The following is a 25,870-nucleotide window of genomic DNA, read 5'->3' as shown; positions in this document are numbered from 1 at the left end:
GGCAGACCAAGGCCAATCGTTAGGGCTGAGTGACACTGGGAATATTGGTATCAAACTGATACCAAGTAAATACAGGGCTAGTATTGTTGATATCATTGCTGGTACTTTTTACTCTGATCACAATCATCAAATCATTTTGTGATTTTGCCTTTAGTTAGTTGATTATGATTATGATAAAACACAGGACAAACATTTTACGCAAACCTAAATGTTTTTATTTACTAATATTTACTAATATTCATAATAAGTCTATAACTGTAATCAGCATGTAGCTTACATAGGAATACAATTTTTTCCAGTTAACACAAAGGGTTATTATATTCAGCAATATTGATATTTCAGGTTTGAGGTATATATATATATATCTTTATATAGGCCTAAGTGTATATTTTTGAGTTCCAGTGAAACAATTAAGATTTTTTTCAACTGGTTGAATTTATGATAGTAGTTCTATCAGTCTGCTAACTGCCTCTCTGATCACTGTGAACAACATGGCTTAATGCTGGAGATTACCTGGATACTCCTGATTTCTTGGCTGAAAAGCCTCTGCCAGAGACCTGTCTCTGTGTTGGGGGGGTCTGGTTTGGGGTTCTCCCCCCTCCTCCTCCTCCTTCCTCAACTTTTTTTGCAGCTCGGAGTTCTCTCTCGGGTGAACTGCTTTAATGTGTTTATGCAAATTGGTGGTGTTACCACAGTGGCAAATTACTTTTTTTGCACACATGTGGCAGTGTCCGTATCAGCTGGAGTCATAGCGCCTCTCTTTCTTTCCGCCAACATCACGGGCTTCTCTCACTGTTCTGACTCTCCGCTCTCCGCCCATAGACAGTATATAGTCTTCGCCTCCGGCAGAGCAGGGGGGGGGGGGCAGAGAGAAAGAGAGAGAGGGGAGCGCTGTTTGGAGAGACACTGTGCTCGCATGAACTCGGAGAGAAACTACAACAAAAGTATCGATCTCATCACTACAGTATCGATCCGATACCAATACTCATCTTGGTATCGATACTATCGATATTTAGATCGATACGCCCAGCCCTAACAACCATATCTGCAGAGCATGATGGATAATACAATCTCAGAATTGTTATCCTTTCTGTTTTACTGGAACTAACATATTGAGTACATTGTTCTTAAAATCAGGCTGTCATAAGGAAAAAAACATGTTCAGAACAGTTCTTTCTGTAGATATCATAAGTGCGTAGTCTATATATTTATTATATACTGATGTGGTAAACTTGAATTTACTAATGACTCAATTCGTTTTAAGGATTCAGGTAATCCTGAGTCACTCACTAAACTGTAGTGAAGGCGAACTGAAGCTTTCTGAAGCAGTGAAGCTTTCAAGCCAATTGTATCGAAAAAAGGTTCACAACGCGAAGCTTCAGAACTCTATGAGGACATCATAGAGTGGGACATCTCTGCAGCTTCATTTCTTTCTGCTGCTCTCACCAACACACCTATGTCTTTTGACAAGATTGAGCCGAGAGAATCTTCTATGTATGTCACAAACTGTTTCACAGTTATTAGCCATGAATGTCTTTAGAGTAAGCCTGAGCCCGTGCACGTTGTGTCCGAGCCCGGCCCGACACATTAACTGAAATTATGAGCCCGAGCCCGATTTCAACCCGACACTTTTTTAATACGTGGGCCGTTATAACTGACGTTCTAATACAATTCAGAGTTGTTTGAACTACAGAAATCTGTTTAAAATGATCTTAATGAATAATGCAATAAGAGCAAAGCATGTAAACTGTGCTGTTTGTTTATTCAGAATGGAACGGATCGCAAATGGATCTGAATGAATAAACATTTAAAAAAACCAATGTATTTCTCAGTGAGGGCTTGCCTCTCATCACGCTTGGAGAAGTAACAAAAGAGGAGGTTGAAGGCTGACTATCATCTTCTCTGCCACGGAGAGCCTGCTTCATGTGTCATCGTCCCCGTTTTATTTGCTGCTATAGGCGACAGCGTGCCGCACTTAATGCACTCAACAAAGCCGACACATATGTTGTCATTACCACGACTTGTTTAAAATGGTTCCATACCTCCAACTTTCCTCCAAACTTGCTCAAAGGTAATTCTCCTATTTCTGATTATAACATAGCTTTCTCCCCACTCAATAGTAAAAAACACAAAAGCTTGATCAAGGGCCCGGCCCGGCCCGGCTCCACCCAGGATAGTGGCGGAAAATAACGGCCCGGCCCGGCCAGAAAGTTGGGCGGGCTGGGGGTCGGGCAGAGAATCTAAACTCTACTTTAGAGTTGAAAATTAATACATTTTGAGTAGCCTATGAATTCATGGATAAATAAATAATGACATAAATAACTAAGCCTATGTGGGACCTTGCATAAATATAAATGTAATTGCCGTCTCTGCCAAAAAAATAATCAAACTTTAAAGTTAGGATTTTGGTTGTGAACTGTCTTGTGTTTGTAAACAAATACATCAATTTGGGAGGGAAATGAATGAAGAACACATTGCACACACTTATTTCTGTGATTATATTGAGTACGTAGCCTAGAGCAACATTGTCTCCTCAGCCAAATAGGTGAGATAGGCAGTGCAGAAGGCGCTCTAAACTCTCTTTTATAAACTCTCTACTCACTATAAACTAGGCTACTCGCTATGAACTTTCTACTGGCTATAATACTCTCTCTATTCACTATAACTCTCCTGACTCTGTTGACTCTCCTACTGCAACAACCCCAGCCCCGTGTCACGCTGCTCGTGCAGCTTTTGAATTCAACTTCGAAGCAGTCACGTGGGTGTGTGTTATCCCAAAACGAATCAAGCTCCGATACAAAGCTTCATTCCAAATTGGTTCATGTTTTCGATACATGCCTCGAACAAGGGGGTTCACGGGTAACATCACTACTAAACTGATCTGGGTTGTGCGAGTCTGCAATATTTGTGCGAGCTTGCAATGTTTCGGACTGTCTGCTTGTCCTAATTGCATTTTAACATACTACATTTATACACCAAACCTACAGTAGGCCTAGCTAGGCTAGGAGCAGAACATTGCATATTATTTCAGAAGTGAAAGAATGGCTTTTGTTGTGGATTTGCTTTACCCTGTCTCCGACTGTCTCTCTGCTCACTCAGTCGCTTGAGTTGACTTGTGGAGTTGTGGTTGCCTACGAAATTGTAAGTTATAAAGCTTTTGGCAGCAAACATGGCTAGGACTAGTAGTAGCTAATGTTGCCAGAAGTTTGTGTGTGGCGCTGTTATCATTTTAGATTGACTTGTAGTAGGACTCAACTGATCCGAGTTAATGATACTAGAGACTCGCGACTCATTAGTTAATATAAAGAGTCAGGTTAAAGATCTGAGTGAGTCACGACTCAAACAGGTTTACAACTTACCGCTCTGTGTTAATACAACTTGACCTGTTAAATTTCACCTTGCGTAAAAACTTAAACCGTTTAAGGTAACAGGTTTCCACACAAATTTCTAGTAAAGTCAACTAATTCGGGATAACAGTGGATACATCACACACACAGGAAGACACAGAGTCATCACTGGCTCCATGGTTGTTGCTTAAGGCTAGGGTAAAGGCTGTTTTATGCTTCTGCATCAACTCCACGCCGTAGCTACGGTGTCGTGACCCTTTCTGAGTTCTGCGTCAGGGTTGCTCTGCATCGCGGTGCATTTCACCGCCACAACACTAGGAGGTGATAAGTCTGAGGTTATGTTTACAGATAAGATGGTTCCGGTGAGGCGACAGCCTGTTGTGTGCAGCTGTGTGTAGTTTGTGTGTGTTTTAGTATTTTAATAAAAGGATCTATCTAGATGTTAGCAAGCAAACATTAGCACAACTGCCCACGAAGTACTGCTTGCTGGCGAAGTGCTAATTTCAAAATATTACTGACATAAAGACACTTTACAAACGGATAACCCCGTCATTGTGACCAAAATATGTCTGAGTTTATTTGCAAAACTGATGTCAGTGAACTAGCATGTTGCTACTCCCCACAGTAGGCTGCTTGAAACACCGACTATCAACACACAGGACCAGTTGACCAATCACAGTCCTTGCAGTCTGCGTCGCCTCAACGCAAAGTTAAAATTTTTTGGAGGTGGACATCGAGATACGGCGAAGGGCTCGGAGGGGGGTTTGCTGAGATGCAGAGGGGTCTGCGGGGGTAGCATACGCCGTTGATTCGACGCAGAAGCATAAAACAGCCTTTAGGCTTAGGTAGGTCAGGGTTAGGTCAGGGTTGGGGTTAGTGACAGTGTTTCTTTTTGTTGAAATGATATTTTGTTTAAATAAACAGTACTCTTAGCGTGTATAGAGCCAGCATATTTTCACATGTACATGAGTGAAGTAAGGTCGTATTTCAACCTAACCAGAGTGTTGATTGTTAGAACAGTGGGAAGATGAAAAACAAACCATTTAAATAAACAATAATTTGATCAAAAACTGTCTTGGATCATCTCAGGTTTGGCGATAGCGATTTTGGGGCTGTTTCATTTAACAAAGACAAGGATGTTGTCACTGTTGTGCAAAAAAAAAAAAAAAAGACTTACTGAAGAATATAATAAGAAACTATATACTTACTTGAGTTTGAATCATTGCAGACTACTTGACGTGTTGGAATTGATACGACTTAATTGCACTGAGACATTTCCCTTTATTTCTCTTTCCATTCAGGATTGTTTTTCCTTTTATCATTTTAAGGCCTTTCTTTGGTAATACACATTTAAAAAAAAAATTCCCAATTTTTTTCTTTGACAACACGTTCCATTAATAACCCTCCTGTTGTTTCGGGTCAAATAAAAAAGAAGTTTAACAAATTTGGGTTTCTTTCAACCACATTGTCAAAGAAAATAACGTGGATGATTCCATACAACACTCTTCGCAAGTAAGTATAATCTTCATTATATTTGGGTGTTTTATTCTATTTTATAGCATTTGAAGAATGCAAACGAATGCAGAAGACAAAAGAACGTTGAAAAAAGTGACAAAAATGTTGGAAAAAGCGACGTGTCGAAAACGGAAAAAGAAACGGTTTTAATTTAAAGGAGCTCTAAGCGATGTTGGGTGATGTCACTTCTTGTTGACGTTTGAAGTATTGTCAAACAAAACGGAGGCTAGCTCGCCCCTCCCTCCTCCTCATCCGTCCCCTTTCTTCAACGCACTAATACATCCATGGCACTAACCCCCCCATCCCCCACCCACAAATCCTTCTTGTTGGTTATTGGCTGGAACACTGTTTGTTATGTTTGGTGGTGTAGGTTGGCGCACTTTGTTTTTGTTGATGTTTGTGGAGCCTGGGCTGTCTACAGAGACTGCGTTTTTATTTCCAGTGTGTTCAGGGGACAGGCAGCTAGCAGATAGTGAGGAGATGTTTTTTTACAGTGTGTTCAGGGGACAGGCAGCTAGCGGATAGTGAGGAGATGTTTTTTACAGTGTGTTCAGGGGACAGGCAGCTAGCAGATAGTGAGGATATGTTTTTTACAGTGTGTTCAGGGGACAGGTAGCTAGCAGATAGTGAGGAGATGTTTTGCCTATAAAACGCGTCACATCGCTTAGAGTCCCTTTAAACATCAGGAAGACAACAAAAGGGATAATAGATCACCAGCTGAAAAACACAAGTGTTATGATTTGATTTATGATTGATCTGTTGGACAAGTTAAACCACACAAGGACAAACAAGAGTTTTATTTCAAATAGAGCAGGCACAATCTGTCATCAACCGGTCTCATTAGGGATACAGTTGAAAGGTTCTAATCCCTTTGGTAGGTTTCCCTTTACAGCCCCAAATATATACTGTATTAATAATCTAATACTCTATGAGCAAAACACAACAATATTAAGAGTTTATCTTAATCACACTCTGAATGTTACATTGAACAAAGCAAGTTGAGCTATATAGTACGAGTACAGTGAGAAACAGTGATATAGGCTAGAGCAGGGGTGTCAAACATACGGCCCGTGGGCCAGAACTGGCTCGCCCAAGGGTCCAACCAGGCCCCAGGGCCAGTGTGAAAATTGCAGAGAAGTAATTAATTCCAATTCCAAATTCACCACTTTAATCTCAGAGAATATCAGTTATTTTTCTGTAAATGTACAACTTTAATCTTTTTTCTCTGAATATTACCCCTCTGTAACATTATTTTTTTCCTACAATTGCCTTAAAACGCCCTCGTAGCAGAAGCAACTTGCGTTTGCCAACATCAAGCTGACCAGAAACTCTGTGGCAGATACAGTCTCTGATCTTTCTGGAGTGGTTTACTGGTCCGGCCCACTTGAGATCACATTAGGGGGATGTGGCCCATGAGCTAAAATGAGTTTGACACCCCTGGCTTGAGTATACTGTTACCATAATGGTAATAGTAATCATAATTCTTATTTCATTTGATAGATGCAATACAAAGTGAATATATAATCAGATTATCACATTAATTCACACAGATTAACATAAAAACCAAACACCTTCATAATATTTAAAATCCATAAACCACAATTTAAATATTCACTTTAACTCCATTCCATGTGGGTAGTGCTTTAAAGCATGCCCTGATTATAAGGAATACACACTGAATACACAGAGAAGCCTAAATGTGACTGATAAAAAACAATTATCTAAAATATGCTTCAGTTTAGACCAAGACATTTAAAGTGTGTTTAATGATCAAACTAAAACAAAGATATGTGTTCAATGTTGAACAGGTCTCTAAAGAAACTGAGTATATGACCCAAACATGCAGTAATGTATCTTGGTACTACACTGTGCTCATACTTTTTTCCAAAACATCTGGTGGATTGTTGTGGATATTTCCCCCAGGGATGATTTACGGTGCTGCAATTTCTCCATACTGCATGTAAATAAAGACAGAGAAGTGTTTAGAGTATTAACAAGAGTGGTCCAGAAGGGTGAGATTTGTCATTACTGAGGCAGGGCCCTAGACTGAAAGTTTTTAGTCGATGGACAGAAAATAAATCACTGTTTTGATGATTATATTTATGATCATTCATTCGAGCCAAAATGACTTCAAAAAGGTGAGAAGGATATTACCCCTCTAGGGGTAAGGCTCCCCCGGAAGAAATTTTAAATATTCCATATTGTAAAGCATCAATCTGATGCATTTTAAGATGCATTTTTTGCCAACCAACAGTGTAATATTTCAATATGCACTCATTAAAGTTAATTTGACTGGCAAAACAGTTAAAGTTCTTCTGACATCACAAAATAATAAAAGTCATCATTTTTTTAAACTAAAAACTTTTGGATTAATTTTTACTTCTTCCAACCATATGTTAAATAAACAGTCAATGTGGATTTACATATTGCAATAATATCATAATTCTACAATGAATCTTTGTGAAAACTAAACTTTACTACTTTGGCCAGGTCATCATCAAAAAAGCGAATTAGTACATTCATGATTTTGTCCATGTTGATATTAGCTGCTTTATTTACATTTATTAAAAACGTTGTACTGTTTATCTTTTCATATAACTAGACGTATAGACTCTGGGACAAGGCGGTTATGTTTAAATACCTGCCATGCTGATCCCAAACAGACAGCTTTGTCGAGGCAGTTTGGGCTTCAGATAGCTTTTACAAATCATGTTCCGCTATGAACGTGCACACGCAGTCGCAGCGGTAGTGGTCGTTGCCGGTAACGCACTCATATGACAGACTACATGGACCGAAGCTTTGTGACTAGCATCTAATAACTAGCAAGCTCTTTCTTACCGCTGCTGCCGTCCAGTGTCTTCCTTGAACATGCGCTGCAGAAGCACCCGGCTCCCTCAGTTTGAGAAACCAAGTGCTAAACGGCTTCCCGTCTCCACCCTTGTCCTCTTGTCCTCTATTCATTCCCAGCGCCATTTATTTTAACTACTTTCTCAACTAAAGCTGCCTGTATCTACATGCTTGAAGTTTGATCAATTTTGCCTCCATTTTTTTTTTTGCCGCGTTACCACAGAGACCAAACTGGCACCGCACTCTGACATTTCGGCAAAGACCTGCCCTACTTTGCATCTGGTGGCTAGAACTCGTTTCATTAGTTGGTGGAACTCGTTTCATTGGTTGGTGGAAGTTCAATGATTGGTTAAATCCATAGACAGTATGGTTGAATCCAGCGCATCAAAATAAATCCCATGTGGACTTTTTAAATTTATTTATTTTTATAAAATAGTCATACGCCAGAAAACGGGCACCAGGCCCGAGTACTTAACCTCCCCCCCCCTAAACATTTTCTCATTGAATCTACACGATTCATGTAGGTCACCTACAAAACGGCAAATTTCGCTGAAAGGTGAGTTATTTTAATGACTGGCCTTAATCCAGGGTGCCTGGGTGGCCTGGTGGAACAATGAGAGCCCATATACTGTATAGAGGCTCTGTCCTTGTGTTCGGTTCCGAGCTTGAGTAGTTTCCATCGTGTCATTCCCCCTCTCTCTCCCCTTTCATGTCTTAGCTGTCATATAGCTCTTTTGTCTTAAGTGACAGTGATAAGGGATAAAGCTTTAGTAAATTGTTACAGGCATTTTCCCCTACTTTCTTAGATCTATAGACCAAACTATCTTAGTCATTGATAATAGAACCTCCAACCTAAGGGCCCCACACAGTACTTGTCCTATATATAACAGCCTAGATCTAAATATTATGTAGTATCTGAAGATTTCTGTTATGGGGGGTTCAGATACACATGGTTCCAATTTTGCTGAGGTACCAGGTCAGAGGGCAACATTCCAGAGGGGCCCTCTGGAGGGATGACTCTGTTGTGCTATATAAACTTAAAACAAAAAGTAAGGAAATTTGTGTTTAGTAGATTATTTCTCTTTGGTAACAATGGTTTTTGGCAATAAATCTTATACCATTGGAAAGCCTGTTTAGTTCCCTTTCAAATGGTGCCCCATTTGTAAGGAACATGCATTTGTGGGATGAGAAACAGAGCTGAGTATGTTGGTTGTGCCCATGAAAAATTTGCCAAATCTTCTATGCTAATGCCAAACAGCTTATTCTGCCATTGACTCATTTGGTGGATTGGATGATTGAAGTTTGAAGAAACAAGACATATTGGCAATTTAACAATGTATTCACTTAACAAACAGGAGCCTCAGTAGCGTGTGGAAGAACCATACACAGCCACAACAGCCTGGCACCTCCTCCTCATGCTGGTCACCAGCCTGGTCACACACTGCTGAGGGATGGCATCCCATTCTTCAACCAGCATTTGTCGCAAGTCAGCCAATGTGGTTGTGTTGGTCACTCTGGCACGAACAGCACCCACAAGCTGATCCCACATGTGTTCAGTGGGGTTGAGGTCAGGACTGCTGGCAAGCCATTCCATCCTCTCCACTCCCACATTCTGGAGGTAGTCTCTGATAAACCCCACTCTGTGGGCACAAGGGTTGTCGTCTTGGAGGATAGAGTTTGGTCCCAGACTGTGGAGATATGGGATGGCCACTGGTTGCAGAATTAGGCACCTGATTGTCAGCACCTGGGATTACCAGAAGCTCAAAACAAGAGTCAATAGCAACAGCAAAGAAAAGCTGTTTGTCATTGTCAGAGACGATTTGGCAAATTTTTCATGGGCGCAACCCACATTCTCAGCTCTGCTGCTCATCCCACAAATGAATGTTCCTTACAAATGGGGCACCATTTGAAAGGGAACTAAACAGGCTTTCCAACGGTATAAGATTTATTGCCAAAAAGCATTGTTACCACAGAGAAATAATACACCAAACACAAATTTCCTTATTTTTTGTTTTAAGTTTATAACAGCCTAGATCTAAATATTACCTGAGGTTTTGGCAAGTCCTTATCTTTACACCACTTGATGAAGTGCTTCCTGGCAGCCTCCACAGTCGGCCCATCAGTCTTCTTCTTCTTACTGTAAACCCCGATCAGCTGCTCAGAAAAGCATTCTGGGAGAAGCTTGGACTTCTGACAAGAATGACAGCAGCATAGAGTTGAGAATAATGACATAACAGAGGCTGCCATACGGAGTGATTGATTTAGTTCTGACCTGGTCTTTGGTGATGTTGAATGCTGTGTCAGGGTTTATCTTGCTGTAGAAATACACATTATTGATGGGGTCCTTGTGATTCATTCCATAGTCAAAAGTAGTGACCTGAATGAGAAGGGGGAGAGAGAACTCTGTTTTTAATATCCCATTTTAATAAAAGTAATTTATAGTGATGTTACCTGTGAACCCCCTGCTTCGAGGCATGTATCAAAGAAATGAACTAGTTTGGAATGAAGCTTTGTATCGGAACTTGATTCGTTTTGAGATAATCACGTGACCAGTGACGTCCGAAGCTTCTTTTCACACACACCCATGTGACTGCTTCAGAGTTGAATTCAAAGCTTTACAAATAGTGCGACACAGGGCACGTATTTGTGGGTTGTTGCAGTAGCAGAGTCAGGAGAGTTAGTGAATATAAAGAGATTATTATAGCGATTATTATAGCGATTATTATAGCAAGTAGCATAGAGAGTTCATAGAAAGTTTATAGCGAGTAGAGAGTTTATTGCAGGTAAGAAAAGAAATAGGCTCAGCCCTGAAACAGTGGAAAAAATGCTGTTTCTGAATAAAAATGACATTTGATGTCTATTCCCACAAACATTTGTCACCAAACACAATAATATCCCCATGACCTGTCCACGAGCACAGTTATTGTCCAGAAGCGCCATTATTGTCCCAAATAGGGTGACCAGACGTCCCGAAAAATTTGGGACCATCCTGGATTCCAAGCACGTGTCCCGAATCCCGAATCCTGCCCTAATTATCCCGAAAATTAGAGCAAAGTTCAGCCAGCTCCCGTCATCACCTGAGTTCATGATTTTAATGATTTTGTATTTGTATTTTCAGATTTACATTACAGACAGTTAAGTTTCTGAATAAAAATAATAAATAATCTTGGTGCAGAGTTTTGCAATTTTTACTTAGTTATTTATGTCATTATTTATCCATGAATTCATACACAAAATGTATTCACCTTCGACTCAAAAACATTCATGCCTAATATCTGTGAAACGGTTTTATTTTTGTCGCGATCTAATATTTTTATTTATACAATTAACAAACGATACGTAACGTACACTGGGACATAACAACGCGTCCCAGGAGCATCTGTGAAACAGTTTGTGACAAAATGCTTTTCTTCCTTTCACCCTAGATGTCCTCATAGAGTACTGAAGCTTCGAGTATTGAACCTTTTTTTCGATACAATTGGATTGAAAGCTTCACTGGTTCAGAAAGCTTCAGTTTGCCATCACTAGTAAATTATACCAATGGAGGAAAGCAACATCTTACAAATCAAATTATAATCAACAAACCTAAGATTTTAAAAAAGTGAAGTAAAAGGAATTAGACTAAAAACTCACTAAAACTACAAAGTCCTCTGATGTCAGCGTGACACCCCCATCGCCTCCCTCAGGGACGGCTGCAGCCAATTCCTCTTTCCAACGACGTTTCCTCTCCTTGGGGAGGGAGGAGAAAGGCAGAGAAGTGTGAGGGACATGAGATTTAAAATGTATTCAAACTTGACAACACACAGTAAGAGTATGTCCACATTAAGCAGTTCAATGTAAAAACATCTAAAACAGCATTTTTCTCACCCCAAAATAGAGCTGTTCCAAACAGAAGAAAAACAAAACAACGTGCACTTATCAACCACAAGATGAGCATAACATCAAGCTCTGTTATAACAAAATCTAATCTTAACAATCAATTTTCAATAGGCCTATCTGATGAGAATATTCAGTGTTATCATAGGCACGGTAAAATAGATAAGGGGCCCTATTTTAACGATCTGAAACACAAGTAGCTTTATGGGCGGATCTCGGCCGCTGTTGCTATTATATCGGCGGGATAAATTACTCTCTCTCTCTCTAAGTGTGGTAATGTACACACGCTACATTATGGCCAAGCATGCACCCCTAAAATAGCATCTGAATAACGAGCTACTGACTTTAGACTAATGCCACTGACTTTAGACCAGGTTTTTCCTGGTATGTGGCGGAATTGTTTTCTGAAACTACAAAATAGCACAAGGGAACGTTTGCGCCTGAACACGCCTCCTCTTTTCGCTGAACCGCCCCCCGGGAGCGCAAATTCCCTAATTTACCGACGTGCGTCTGTGTCGGGTTCAAAAATATAAAACAATAAAAAGTTGATCTAAAAAAAAAAAAGGAGCACAAAACGGTGAAAACAAAAGGGTATTTTACAATTACAGTGAATGCAATCATGACTGTGTTTTTCAGACAACGGCAGCTACAGTCTGGTGTTGGAAACATCTTCGGTGAAATACAGACACACTTTTACACCGTTTAGCTGTAAATGTTTTAACCGTGTTTAATCCAGCTGCTAGCTAACGATAGGCTAACGTTACCTGCTGCTAAGTGTAGTGTTGACTGAACTCCTGTGCGCAGATGTTTCAGTTCCCTCTAACATCCGTTTTCGGAGCATCAGAGAGAAGCGCAGGCATTTTAAGTGGCACCTAAATAAGGCACCGAAATCTGCGTTGCTATTCAGTCCGGTAGATAACGGTCGCTAAGGCACCGGTGCCGTATTAGCACCGGGTCTCGGGACCCTATTCAAAAAGAAAAGCGACTGGTTTGCAGGTATGTGTCGGTACACGATCCGTTCTGCCTGCACGATCCGTTCTGCACATGCGCAACACATGCGCGATCCGTTCTGCACATGCGCAAAATGTTGGTCCATGCGCTGTTGTACGAGGATTTACGACCCTGCACATTCTGTTCCACGCTTCCAGTTTGACAGCCAAGCTAACGTTAGTTTAGCTAACAGCTAATTCGGCTAACCGCTAGCTGAGACAGCATGTAATAACTTTAAAAGACCCTCAAAATAAAACTTGAAAATAAACATTAACATATATAACAGCTGTTACGTCAGTTCTACTTTACTTGTGCTCATTTAAAATACAATCCCTCAATATTTGTCTTTATTGTTACTGTAAAGTCTTAATTTAGCTGTAGCCTGCTTCTCCCATTAAGTTTGACTTAACGTTATTTTAGACTGAATCTAGCTGTCAGCTAGCGGTTAGCCAAATTAGCTGTTAGCTAAACTAACGTTAGCTTCCCGGTGGAGGCTAGCCATAGGCTAGCGTGGAAAAGATCGTGCAGGTCATATCCTCAGTAAAACAGTATTATCTTGCGCATGTGCAGAACGGATCGTGCAGGCAGAACGGATCGTGTACTACTCTTTGGCCGGCTCGCAAGAAAGTGTAAACAAGTGGCAGCGTGCATGTTGTTTTGTTTCCGGTATAGCTAGATCCGGTGTTGTAGTTTTTCTAACGTTAGTAGTTGTTCCAACAGCATGTGAAAAAACTACTAAGTTTGCTGGGCCAAAAAGAACGTCAATCTCGCGCTAAAAAAATTGATGGCGTTAAAATGGGTTTGCGTTAACGCCGTTAATAACGCGTTAAACTGACAGCACTAGTTGGTGTACAAAGTCAATTGCGCTGGGTGCAAGATAGGGCCCAAGGTGTCAAAGAGAAGTTAAGTGTAATACAGGCACACAAAGACATAGTTCACACCTCTGTGGGTTTCCCCGACTCTTGGAAGTTGTTGAGGGTTTGAGAGATGGCATCATATAGATTCTGACATGCTTTAGCCGTGTCTTTAGAGCAAGGGTTGAGTATTGGATCACAATTATGATCTTCAGGACAGACTGAGTCAAACACAAACCAAAGAAAAGGTCACACAATCATTCATTGGGTTTCACAAATAAATAATTGATACTGTAAACTGAGATACTCACAAAACTAAAAAATATACATATGGGATGAAATTACTTTTCTTCATTATTTCTTTTAGTCTTAGTCTAAGTCTTAAAACTTTTGTTCCTTCATTCATGAAAGCTATCTCAATCTGGCATGTATATTCATCATTACAACTTTGTTACTTGCAGAATTGGGTGCCATTCATCATTTAAATGTACATAATCAAAAAGGGATGGCTTCGAAACTTCAGCAAGTGGCTTTTACTCCCAATGTACCATTTACTAAACACCTCCACCAAACACCAACAACAGCTTTTGTTACCATCCTGTCTGGCTTGATCCAATTCCTCTTTCAAACCACGAATCTTCTCCTTAGGGAGGGAGGGAGGAAAAAAGGTGAGAGACACAAGATTTAAAATGCCTTCCATCTTGACAACTCACAGTAAAAGTATTTCCACGCGACGTTGTTTTTCAGTTAAGGTTCTCTGTCCACACTAAATAAGAGCTTTTCTAAATCAGAGTGTATGAATCTTAAATCTCCAGATATATGTAAATATCAACAACTATATTGTGACTCTGGCTGTATTAAGGGAGCAGGAGGGGACTGGCAGGGTAACCAGCAGTGTCTGTAGTCCAGTCACAGACGGGACTCTGTATGGCAGCAAAGTTAGAGGACAACTAGTCATCCCGATCTAATCAGACAACGTAGCAACCATAAACAGCACCTTACCAGATGTTGGCTCTGATGCACAGTTTTGTTATTTAACAATTTTTTAACAAAAAAAAAAAAGACTAATTTTCTTTGACTGTGTGAAAATGACCTGGAAAAGCTAATGTGGACGCAAGTAGTTTTCACACAATAAAAAAATCTGTTTTCTTGTAGATGTAGTCCAAGCAACATTTGATCCTATGATGTTGTTCCCACTGCTATCACATCCTCAATGTAAAATAATAGAGACAACAGTAACAAGCAATGTGAAATTATCAACCACTAAAGGAGCACAGCAGCTATGTTATATCAAAACCTGTTTTTGTAATATTCAGTGTTATCATAACCTCAGTAAGAATATACAGTACAGGCCAAAAGTTTGGACACACCTTCTCATTCAAATGGGTTTCCTTTTATTTTCATGACTATTTACATTGTAGATTCTCACTGAAGGCATCAAAACTATGAATGAACACATATGGAATGATGTACTTAACAAGTAAAAAAGTGTGAAATAACTGAAAACATGTCTTATATTTTAGATTCTTCAAAGTAGCAATCCTTTGCTTTTTTTATTAATAAGGGAAAAAAATCCACTAATTAACCCTGACAAAGCACACCTGTGAAGTGAAAAACATTTCAGGTGACTACCTCATGAAGCTCATTGAGAGAACACCAAGGGTTTGCAAAAAAAGCAAAGGGTGGCTACTTTGAAGAATCTAAAATATAAGACATGTTTTCAGTTATTTCAGTTTTTTGTTAAGTACATAATTCCATATGTGTTCATTCATAGTTTTGATGCCTTCAGTGAGAATCTACAATGTAAATAGTCATGAAAATAAAGAAACACATTGAATGAGAAGGTGTGTCCAAACTTTTGGCCTGTACTGTACAGTATAATGTGTCAAACAGAAGTGTGATGTAATACAGGTACACAAAGACATTAATGCACACCCTGGTTGGGACTTGTCTAGGCTTGGTTTCACCCAGAAACCTGTAGTGATCTCGAGAGATGATCCTTTTTAGAATCTCCTTTGCCTCAGCCAGCTTCTTTGCCTCATCCTGCTCCACGGAGGAAGAGTTGGGGACTTTTGCCTCATCCAGCTCGAGTATTTGTTCAAACACATGATCTACAGGACAAACCGAGTAAAAGACAGCTGAGTTAAAACCATACACTGTATAGACCAAACCAAAGAAAAGGTCACAAATGAATTCATAGTGTTTTACAAATAAATAAGTGATTGTTAACAGAGGCATAACTCAAAGAATAAAGCAATATAAATAGGCCTATACAATAGAATTACTTAATTAATTCTGTTCTTGAAAATGTATGATTATTCTAATAAACTACTACTACCATAAAAATCATCATCTATTATTTAACACGTATGTATATGCATACGCATGTACATTATAAACAATGGACACCTTCAAAACTTCAGCAAGTTGCTTCTACTCCTAATTGTTAAGATAAGATAAGATGAGAAAAACATTTATTGTCTGTCACGAGTGACATAAATTTGTCTTTGACAGGGCAGGCTCAACTGACATAAAATACATAAGAATATGAAAGATACATATAGAAAGAGGATAAAAACATTGCCTGTGCAGACGTGCAAAATGCAAAAACAGTGCAAGAAGAAGCTGAGTGGAGCTGTTGGATGATGTCTATGTTTGGCTGTTCAGTGTGCTGATGGCAGTGGGAATGAAGGAGTTTTATATATGTTTTTCCTGAGACTAATGGGATCTATAGTGTCGACCTGATGGCAGTAACTGAAAGGATGGGTGAAGGAGGTGTGTGATCATAGTGGCTTTCCTGAGTACTGTCCAGGTGTGAAGTTCTGTTAGGGGGGTTGTGGGGGAGCCTATAATCTTGCTGGCCTGATTGGTGATTTGTTACTATTAGTTAAATCAAATTGCCCAATTGTAGCGTAGCAACCGTAACTAGGAACAGAAAGTTCAGGATTTCTCTACAGTAAAAGCAATGCTAGCATGGTCCGTGTACTTGGCGACCAACGGATTTTCGTTTTGAAAGGAAAAAAACAAAAACGAAAAACGGCCAGTTTCCCAATTACCATTAGTAAATAGGAAAACAAAAAACGGAAAACAACCCATTATTCGTTTTTTTATTTTTGATATTAAAAAACGGAAAACGAAAAACTATCTCGTTATCCGATTTTCTTTGATGTGTTTGTAGATGGAACTCTTATTCCTCATTCATTTTTTTCGTGACCCGGAAGCAATCGGAGGTAGTAAGCGGCTGCATACCCGGAAATCATTTGGACATCAATGAGACCCATGAGACCATGGACAGTTAGAATGATACGGACGTAAAAATGTTTTTAGACGAATATGCTAGTTTTATATTAGAAAACCGAAAGAATGGGATGTCTTGTGGGGATATAGCAGCTGCGTTGGGTTCACAGTTTGGAACGATACGGGGGTTGTCACAGTCAGCGCTGACTGCTCTCATTCATCAAAAATGAGTCTACACAACAAGACAACCATCATAGTCTAATAATAATAATAATGAAGCGAAAACGTTTTCAAAATTTCTCATTTTCACATAAAAGGTCTCTAACGTTGTTTTGCGCCATTGATTTGGCAAATATCTGTCAAACAAACTAACATCGAAACCATGATATGGCTTTCCCTTTTTTTACTCTTTTCACTTCTGCTGATTTATTTAAATCTAAAAATTGCACCTAGCCCTAGTCTGCATGAGCATGAGCTGAGCACACCACCTCCGCACACTCCTCTCAGAAAACCCCGTATCGTTCCAAACTGTGAACCCAACGCAGCTGCTATATCCCCACAAGACATCCCATTCTTTCGGTTTTCTAATATAAAACTAGCATATTCGTCTAAAAACATTTTTATGTCCGTATCATTCTAACTGTCCATGGTCTCATGGGTCTCATTGATGTCCAAATGATTTCCGGGTATGCAGCCGCTTACTACCTCCGATTGCTTCCGGGTCACGAAAAAAATGAATGAGGAATAAGATTATACACACAATTTAATTTCCGAGTTCCATCTACAAACACATCAAAGAAAATCGGATAACGAGATAGTTTTTCGTTTTCCGTTTTTTAATATCAAAAATAAAAAAACGAATAATGGGTTGTTTTCCTTTTTTTGTTTTCCTATTTACTAATGGTAATTGGGAAACTGGCCGTTTTTCGTTTTTTGTTTTATTCCTTTCAAAACGAAAATCCGTTGGCCGCCAAGTACACGGACCTAGCATGTAGAGTTTGTAGGGTTGTGTCTTTTATTTAGCCTTTAGGATATATCATTAACTTTTCCAAAATGTTCCTTATTAAACTTAAAGATTAACTAGCTCTACACTGCAAAAAAATCGACTGAGGTAGGTTTTGATGTGTAGTTCCTTTGCTCCTTGCTCACCCGTTTGTATGCTAGCAATACCAAAACTAGTGCGCTTTCTGCCAAAGTAGTACAACTGTGGCCTCAATAGTTGATCTCCTTGTGTTCAGGTAAGCAATCAAAATCCTTAGAAGGATTCAGAAAATAGTCAGTTGTTTTTAATGTTAAAACACAAGCTCACAGCACACAGTGGTATCTACAGACCTGTCAGCTTGGTGTAGGCCTCCATGTCATCTATGGCTGTAGAGAGAGTGAACTCTTTCCCTCCTGAGCCTTTAATCTTGATAAGCTCGTCTGCTTTTACAAAGGCCTCTGCGATCCTGGATGACCATACCCAACATATTATCACTTTTATGCATACCACAAAATAGAGTGAATTATGAAGCAAATGAAATAAGCTGCATCAGTAGAAGCTAATTGTTGTTAACAGGTTAGCTACTCACATATACTCTATGATCTTGTTCACTCTGTGCTGGTAGGCTCTTCTGTGGAGACAGTTCCTGGTGTAGAACATGTCATACAGATTGCCCACCTCCTGTTTAGAGGATTGTCTATAGTTTAGTCACAACTAATAAGGCAAGGCAGCTTTATTTATTCAGCACATTTCAACAACAAGACAATTCAAAATGTTTTACATAAAACATTTACGGTGGCTGACAGGGGACAAATGTACTGCAACTTAATGAAATACAAGCAAATTAAGAAAACATCTTCATTAATTTGACAACACATGCACAGCATTTAGACACATACGCACAGCAAATATAGAAATAATGAAAAAATAAAAGCACACAAACCCAAAAAAACAGAAGTATTTTATTGGCTAAGGTCACAGGTAATACCCAATCAGCAGAGACGTGTCTGTAAACTCGTAATATGATAATAAAAATGTTTTTTGGATTTGTGGGCTTTTCTTTTTGCATTGTTTGTGTATTTGCAGCGTGTTTGTGTATTTGCTTGTGCTGTGTGTATTTGCAGCGAGTTTGCTAAATGCTGCGCATGTGTTGTCAAATTAATGAAGATGTTTTCTTAATTTGCTTGTGTCTTGTCTATTTGCGTGTGTTTCATTAAGTTGTAGTGCATTTGCCCCTGTCGGCCACCGTAAACATTAATGAGGAGTTAAAGCAATTAAAAACCTTTATTAAAGAGAATATAAAATAGAATAGAATAAGACAGGTATAGAATAAAAGCATGAAGATAAGATAAATAGATGCCGTTTTAAAATTGGATTTAAAAAAAGCAGGAGTAACAATGTCAGCACCTTGTCTCTACTGCAGATGTGATTCAGCCCGTCTTTTTCCACTTTAATCACTCTGGCAAACTGTATGAAGCGGAGATGGTCAAAGTTGTTCTTCATGCCCAGGTGGTAGCAGTCCCTGAGAAGAGACAGAGTGAAGAAATGGGTAATGGACTTCTTACTTTAAACTAATCAAAGCTACCTGGAGGATGCTGTGTATTGTTTATATACAGTAAATCAGGATCAGGATAATAATCAGGATCAGGACCATTATAATTGTTCAGGAGAAAATAATACATAGTAGTTTATCACTCTGCATCAAACAATGAATTGCTCTACAGTAGCTGTTCAACAAGCCCCACCTGGCAAAGTAGTCAAACTTGTCCACATCAATGCCGTTGCTTTTGTTGGCCACGATTTCATAGAGGAAGGATTTTTCCTTTGGTCGACCATTATATGGCCACTGTGGAGATGAGAGCATATTAATGGCATTATAATCAATGATGATGATGATACTGACTGATTTCACTCAATTCACACAGGCAGGGCTGACCTGGACTGCATTAGGGTCCTTCATTCTTCCATTAGGGTCTTTTGGTCCGTCAATCATCTCTTTGATGAAATCCATGTCCTCGGGCAGACAAAGACCATAGGCCCCCAGCTCCAGATTATTAGATTTCCCCAGATGGTCAAGCATCTCTACAGAGGCTTCTTCATGCTACAAGATTCACATTAATATTATCATAAGACTTTAAAAAGAAAGACATAAAGTAGGAAATAAAGACATAAAAAGAGTTTTACAGGATACACAGACTGTGAGGTCTTGTCTTATCTGTCATGTTGGCCAGACGACACCATATCTCTAACCTCTTCACCTCTCCCACTCTCCACATCCATTGAGAGTGACTCACAGGATGTTGGTTTGTGTGAAAGAGGGAGACAACATCTGATACCACACAAAAACCTCTATTCTGATAAACCCTTTTCCATTAAGAGTTTGGCTTCAAAAGCATTGCATCTGGTTTGGACATCATTTGTCCACGCTCTTATGGTCCTCTGCTATTCTGCCTGTTTTGCCCTTTTCTCCACGTCAGCCTGTTTAGCCTTTTCTCCTCAACTGAACTTGAGATGGCGTAGTGAAACAGAAAAGACTTCTCATGATCCTCTCAAGCCTGAGCCGTGTTGGTCCAAGGTTCTTCTGGCTGAAAGAATCAGACCGTCTGACACTGAACCAGCAGAGACCCAGAATCTCTCTTCTCTTCTGTGTGAGCCCAACTTCTGCCTAAACACTGAACATTCTGCTGTTCACAGCCTCCAGGTAATATGAGCTCTCAGATGGACAGCCAAGCTTCATGCCGCCAGTTGACCTGCATGATGTAGCCTTGCCTGAGCTTTGGGAGACCGCCTACAACCACACAGTGATCCTGCCACCATCCTTTATCCCAGGCTGCCATAGGCTCAAATGAATACAGGCAGCCATCAAATTATAATTGTTGCGTGTTCGGAGATGGGCGGACCCAAAAGCAGAGACCGAAGGCAGATTAGAGCTGGGACACAAGGGCTGGGGAACACATTAGGGCTGGGCAGAACAATCAAAAAAGGTGGGAAAACACAAGGCAGGAAGTAAAAAGACAAGACAAAAAACCAGACTACCAAAATAAATCAGGAAATAGAAACACACACAACCATAACAGTAATCTGAGGAGGAGCCTTGGTGGAGCTAAAAGGCTTACAAGAACAACTCTCATTAGCAGGTGGAGAAGTTGGATTGGAAATAAAATGTAGACCGAAGGCAGAGTAGAGCTTGAATATTTAATAATGAAAATAAATACAAACAAAAGGTATCCAGCAAAACGGCAGGCAAAGAAAAAATTCTAAATACGTAACGGTAAAACAGGAATAACAGGGACCAAAAAACACAAAGACTAAACGGGTTAACTAACAAACTGATACTCTAAACAGAAAAGCAGTGATCCGACACGAGACAAGGGGAACACAAAGACTAAATACACAGGGTAACGAGGTAATGAGAGACAGGTGACACAAGGGCTGGGAAACAGGTGAAACACATTAGGGCTGGGCAGAACAATAAAACAAAAAAGGCAGGAAAACACAAGGCAGGAAGTAAAAAAGACAAGACAGAAAACCAGACTACTAATAACACTACTAAACAGGAAACAGAAACATACACAACCATAACAATAATGACCCCAGTCAAATTGTAGAAATAATTTAAAGGGTTGATAGAATGCAAAACCGATTTTACCTTGTCATAGTTGAAAAATGACAGTTTGGTGGGTAAATAGGACATACATAGAACCTCAAAATCCCAATGACACCTCTCTCTTCTGCAAATCTCACAATTTGAAACTGCCTCTGAAAACGGGCAAATCTCAACGAGCCGCCGAGTTGACGTCAACTTGGTGGCTCCTCCTCATTTGGCTCTAGTCTCTCTCTTTGTCACGCCCCAACATTTACATAGACTACACAACTGACCTGAGATCAGGTAGTCTTCTGAATCTAGGTCACGCAGATCTCTGCTATTCCATTAAAAAATTCACTTCTGAAACTTTTTTTTGTGAGAAATCTAGGGCTGTCCTAACACTTATAAGATTTTGTTGACTAATCGATTAGTGGATTTACAGTTTTTTTGGATTGCTTAAGCACGATTTTCAAAACAGGGCCAGTGTTTTCAAAACACTACACACAATTAGCACAACCACACACCCAATTAGCAAAACACCTTTGCACCTTTGTAAAATGAAACACTTGCAAAAACTATACACTAATTTATAAAAAACATATTTTGTTACCATATGAAACACACACCTTTCATTTGACTTAATGAAGTTTTAACCATATACACACTGCTGTTGCTAACCTAAAACACTTTTAGCAATTCTACTTCTCAGTGATTAGAGTACTGTAAATGAAGTACACAGAGAAATTTACAATAAGTTCACCAAACACTACACAAGACCAATGCAGCAGACTGAGGAAATATAATTTATTTCTCTCCATATACCCAAATCAGTCAACATGGAGAATCAACAACAAAACATGTCCCAGTTTTCATTCTACGACAGTAGTGTGCATAACACTGTTAGCTCCACAAACAACAAACCTAACATATTCTATCCAGTACAGGTTACAATCACAGAAAAAACAGACAAAGCTAAAAAAAAAGATCTGAAAAAGTACAGAAAATACTAGACATTATCTCTTCGCCTAGCTGGATCCGGCCAAGAGAATTTCATCAACATCACAGGCGATATCCTCATTGGCAAGACAACGTGGGAAGAACCGTCTTGAATGTCAAATCCATCCTTGCACAGCTGCAGCGTAGATTTGGTCACAGGGGTCCTCCATGGCCTCAATGAGGGCTACCTGAGCCTGGGGCCTCAATGAGGGCTACCTGAGCCTGGGGCCTCAATGAGGGGTACCTGAGCCTGGGGCCTCAATGAGGGGTTGCTGAGCCTGGGGCCAGAGATCGTAAACCCTCGCGTGAAAATGGGCCCCCTTCCTCCTTGTCGTTCTCGACCCTCAATCCTCATGTCACAGGGATGGGTATCAAAAGTGCTGATATGGTGCATACAATGAGCAGCTGATTACTGTAACTGTAGACAGATTTTCTTTGACCTGTTTCCTTGTCAAAATGTCCTTATGACAGATGCCGCTGTATATCTGTATAAGATTTAGCTGAACTCTTAGTCCAGTCTCCCTCAGCATCAATCCGTGGTTCACAACATGACCATGTTGTGAAACACTAGTGTGTCTCTACCTCTGGCTGGGCCTCTTCCTCTTCCTCTACCTCCTTTTCCTCCTCTGTGGATTCTCCCTCTCACTCTCATTCTTCTTCTTCTTCTGACTCCTTCCATTTTGGTTGAAGGCAGGTGAACTTACCTGCTGTATTTTATATAGTGCTTAAACCCGATTGGTGTGTCTATAATTTAGCAGTCATGTTTTGCAAAAAGTGTCAAGCTGACAATGTGCTTACAGTTGTGCAAATCTAGGCTAGTGTTTTGCTCCTTGAGTCTAAGGTTTTGCTAATTGTTGGAAAGAAAAAAAAACTGTAATTGACAGAGCTGTGTGCTTTGAGAGGTGGTTAAGACTAGAAAAGCACAATATAAATGTAGTTAATTAACCATCTGTAAAACTGAGTTTCTCCACAATTAGTCCTGCAAAAGCACCACTTTAAATCTTGTGTTTACCATAAAGGTGCTCAGAAGTTTCTTGGAAATAAGTAATTAAGCATGAATAAGCATAAAAAATGACTAATTGACTAAAGAAATCTTAGTCGACTAAGACCAAAACAACTGATTAGTCGACTAATCGACTAAGAGGTGGCATCCCTAGAGAAATCTTTTATGTAAAGCTCAAATATGGGCCGTTTTATGAAAATTGATGGTTAATTGCAAATTTTGTCCGACTGTGTGTCTGAGTTCAGCAGCTGGTGCTGCCTGGGTTGCTACATCGCCGCTCTGCCTGTCCTCCTTCACAGACCCCGGCCTGCTGTGAGCTCGATTGAGCTCTGTCGCGGCTGGCAGCCCGCGGTGCTCAATACCCACGCAAACTCACCATTTCTGGGTGACTGGACTACCAAACGCTGGTGCCCTGACAGAGCTCCAGGACCTGCAGCTCCCCTCTTCCTGCTAAATGGCCGGTGTGTGACTGAGAGCGCGGTCAGCGAGCTTGTTATGCCCGCAATCTCTTACCGCAGGTTCCAGTTAATCTTATAATGGATATTTGTGTTGAGTTATTTAAACAAACAATCGGGGAAATAAACACCTCTTGTCCGCGAGTCTCATTGATAGAACCCGCGGTGAGCTGGAGTCCATCAATGAGAGCTAGCTAGCCTCCTCCTAAAGAGACCTCTGAAATTCACAAAAATGCATTCAATTTAAATCGGACAATTGTTAGCTAAGCTTTGTAAGACCTTGGGGAACCTTTAATATAAGTGCCGTGACGAAATTCAAACTGTAAATATACTATAGTTATGCCGAAAGTGTAGCTAGCTAGCCGCGATCTTTTCCCATTGTATTGAATGGGACACATAGCTAGCTAGCTGCTCCTCCTAACAAGACCCCTGACAAAAATGCCTTAAATTGAAATCGGACTGTTAGCTTTTGTTAGCTTTGTAAGACCTTGGGGTAGCTTTGATATAAGTGCCGTGACAAAATTCAAACTGTAAATATAGTATAGTTTTGCCGGCAGCCGGCCGCGGAGCCCCGATAATGCAGTAATCCACAAAGGGGGACTTTGCCCTGGGTATGGAGCCCAGCAGGTTGCCGCTTTCTCGTCAGACTGTGTGGAGCTCCTAAAGTCCGACACGTCTTACCAAATTTGCAATTAGCCATACATTTTCGTAAAACGGCCCAAATTTGAGCTTTATAAAGTTGATTTCTCCCATAAAAAAGTCTCAGAAGTGAATTTGGTAATGAAACATTGCAGTGTCTGGAATATGAGACCTGCTGTCTCGTCTCTAATGTGTATATATGGGGATTCGCTCAACCAATCAGCGCACGGCTCATCTAAATATTCATAAGCATAACATATTTGGAAGAAAAGCTTCAAAACAAAACACAGGGATGCATAAGGGCCAATAAAATAGCAACCAGGCCATTTTCAGCCCAACCAATGTTACATACCCCATTAGGAGACCTGAAGGAACAGTGTGAAATACCCTATATAATCATTCTATCACCCCTTTAAATATTGAGCCACGGCAATGAAAATCTTTTAGATTACATGAACCTATAATTTCTGTACTCTGAAATTCTTAGAACGCCTTTCACCCGACTCACGTTCCACACTCCACACCGCTGTCTTCGGACAAGAAGTCACCTCGTGAGATCGATAATGTTGTCAGACACTTTTAATATCAGTCTGAGCCTGACAGTGTCAACAATTGGAGGATTAAATTGCAGCCCCGTTCGCGGCGGCCGGACCAATTTCAAAGATTTTTGTTCACATCAGTGTATTAGAAACGAATGCATGGTGAAAAAGGGGTCGAGGTTAAAAAATTTAAAAATAAATTACACTTTATATAATATATATAATAATGCCAAAAACTTAATTTAACTACTTGAATCACTATGGAAATCAAAAGACTGCATTATGATACTGAGATGAAGTACAGTATAGATGACTTAATCAGTGTCTCACAAGGTCTGAGTTACTGTATGTGCTGCTACATGTTAACTATTAATCAGATTATTGATTAAAGCATTTTTCCCTTTGGCTCATAAACAAAAAAGCCAGCTCTACATTATAGCCTCTGGCTGGTGGGTTATTATATCACACATCAGACATCAAAAATAATAATTTCTTACCTTCCACTTTGCCATTTTATCACCTAGTGGACCTGGAGGATATGGTACTTTGGGTATGAACATGTTATCATACAGATGGGAAAAGGGTCCATGTCCTAGATATGGAGAAATAAATATAACTGAACCTAATAAGGATTGTATGCAAAGTGAACTGAGGTAAACTTTGAAGTGAACTGTTTTTAGATCTAGTATATCTTACAAGCCTGTTTTGTGTTTTCTGTTGATGCAAATTCAACATTTCTTCCATGTTTATTTGTTGATCTGATGAACTCAGGATGAGGAACATTTTATCCAGCATTATTTTCCATCAACACAACAACATAATTGCCATCATGCCAAACTCGAAGTATTACTGTGAGTTTTGAAAAAGAAAAAAAATCGCTACTTTTGCAATGCAAATTTCAACAGAATTTCTATAAAAGTGAAGTGGTTAGTTATGAATCTTGACTGCTCACTAAAATAAAGTATTGGTTTTCTATTGTATTAGTAATGAATGATTGAAGTAGG

The 25,870-nt window shown here is 39.9% G+C and overlaps 1 protein-coding gene across 4 annotated transcripts in view; it reads right to left on the bottom strand.

Annotated features, from left to right (window-relative positions):
* Window positions 1–5,644: 5,644 nt before the first annotated feature.
* LOC114549843 (deoxynucleoside triphosphate triphosphohydrolase SAMHD1) overlaps window positions 5,645–25,870 on the bottom strand; it is a 25,412-nt gene continuing 5,186 nt past the window's right edge. For all 4 annotated transcript variants that reach the window (XM_028570128.1, XM_028570129.1, XM_028570127.1 and 1 more), the window contains exons 5-17: window positions 25,364–25,458; window positions 19,585–19,749; window positions 19,394–19,494; window positions 19,056–19,170; window positions 18,238–18,329; window positions 17,999–18,114; window positions 15,365–15,540; window positions 14,024–14,072; window positions 13,517–13,650; window positions 11,343–11,438; window positions 9,982–10,086; window positions 9,756–9,899; window positions 5,645–6,816 (exon numbers count right to left, since the gene is read on the bottom strand). In XM_028570128.1, coding sequence (XP_028425929.1) covers window positions 6,793–6,816; window positions 9,756–9,899; window positions 9,982–10,086; window positions 11,343–11,438; window positions 13,517–13,650; window positions 14,024–14,072; window positions 15,365–15,540; window positions 17,999–18,114; window positions 18,238–18,329; window positions 19,056–19,170; window positions 19,394–19,494; window positions 19,585–19,749; window positions 25,364–25,458 — 1,412 coding nt within the window. In that variant the 3' untranslated portion in view covers window positions 5,645–6,792. The remainder of the gene's footprint in view (window positions 6,817–9,755; window positions 9,900–9,981; window positions 10,087–11,342; window positions 11,439–13,516; window positions 13,651–14,023; window positions 14,073–15,364; window positions 15,541–17,998; window positions 18,115–18,237; window positions 18,330–19,055; window positions 19,171–19,393; window positions 19,495–19,584; window positions 19,750–25,363; window positions 25,459–25,870) is intronic.

The sequence above is a fragment of the Perca flavescens genome, chromosome 23 (genome assembly GCF_004354835.1).
Source record: "Perca flavescens isolate YP-PL-M2 chromosome 23, PFLA_1.0, whole genome shotgun sequence".
NCBI classification, from domain to species: domain Eukaryota; kingdom Metazoa; phylum Chordata; class Actinopteri; order Perciformes; family Percidae; genus Perca; species Perca flavescens.
Note: the sequence above shows the minus strand (reverse complement) of the source record. Positions and strands in the feature narration are given on the sequence as shown.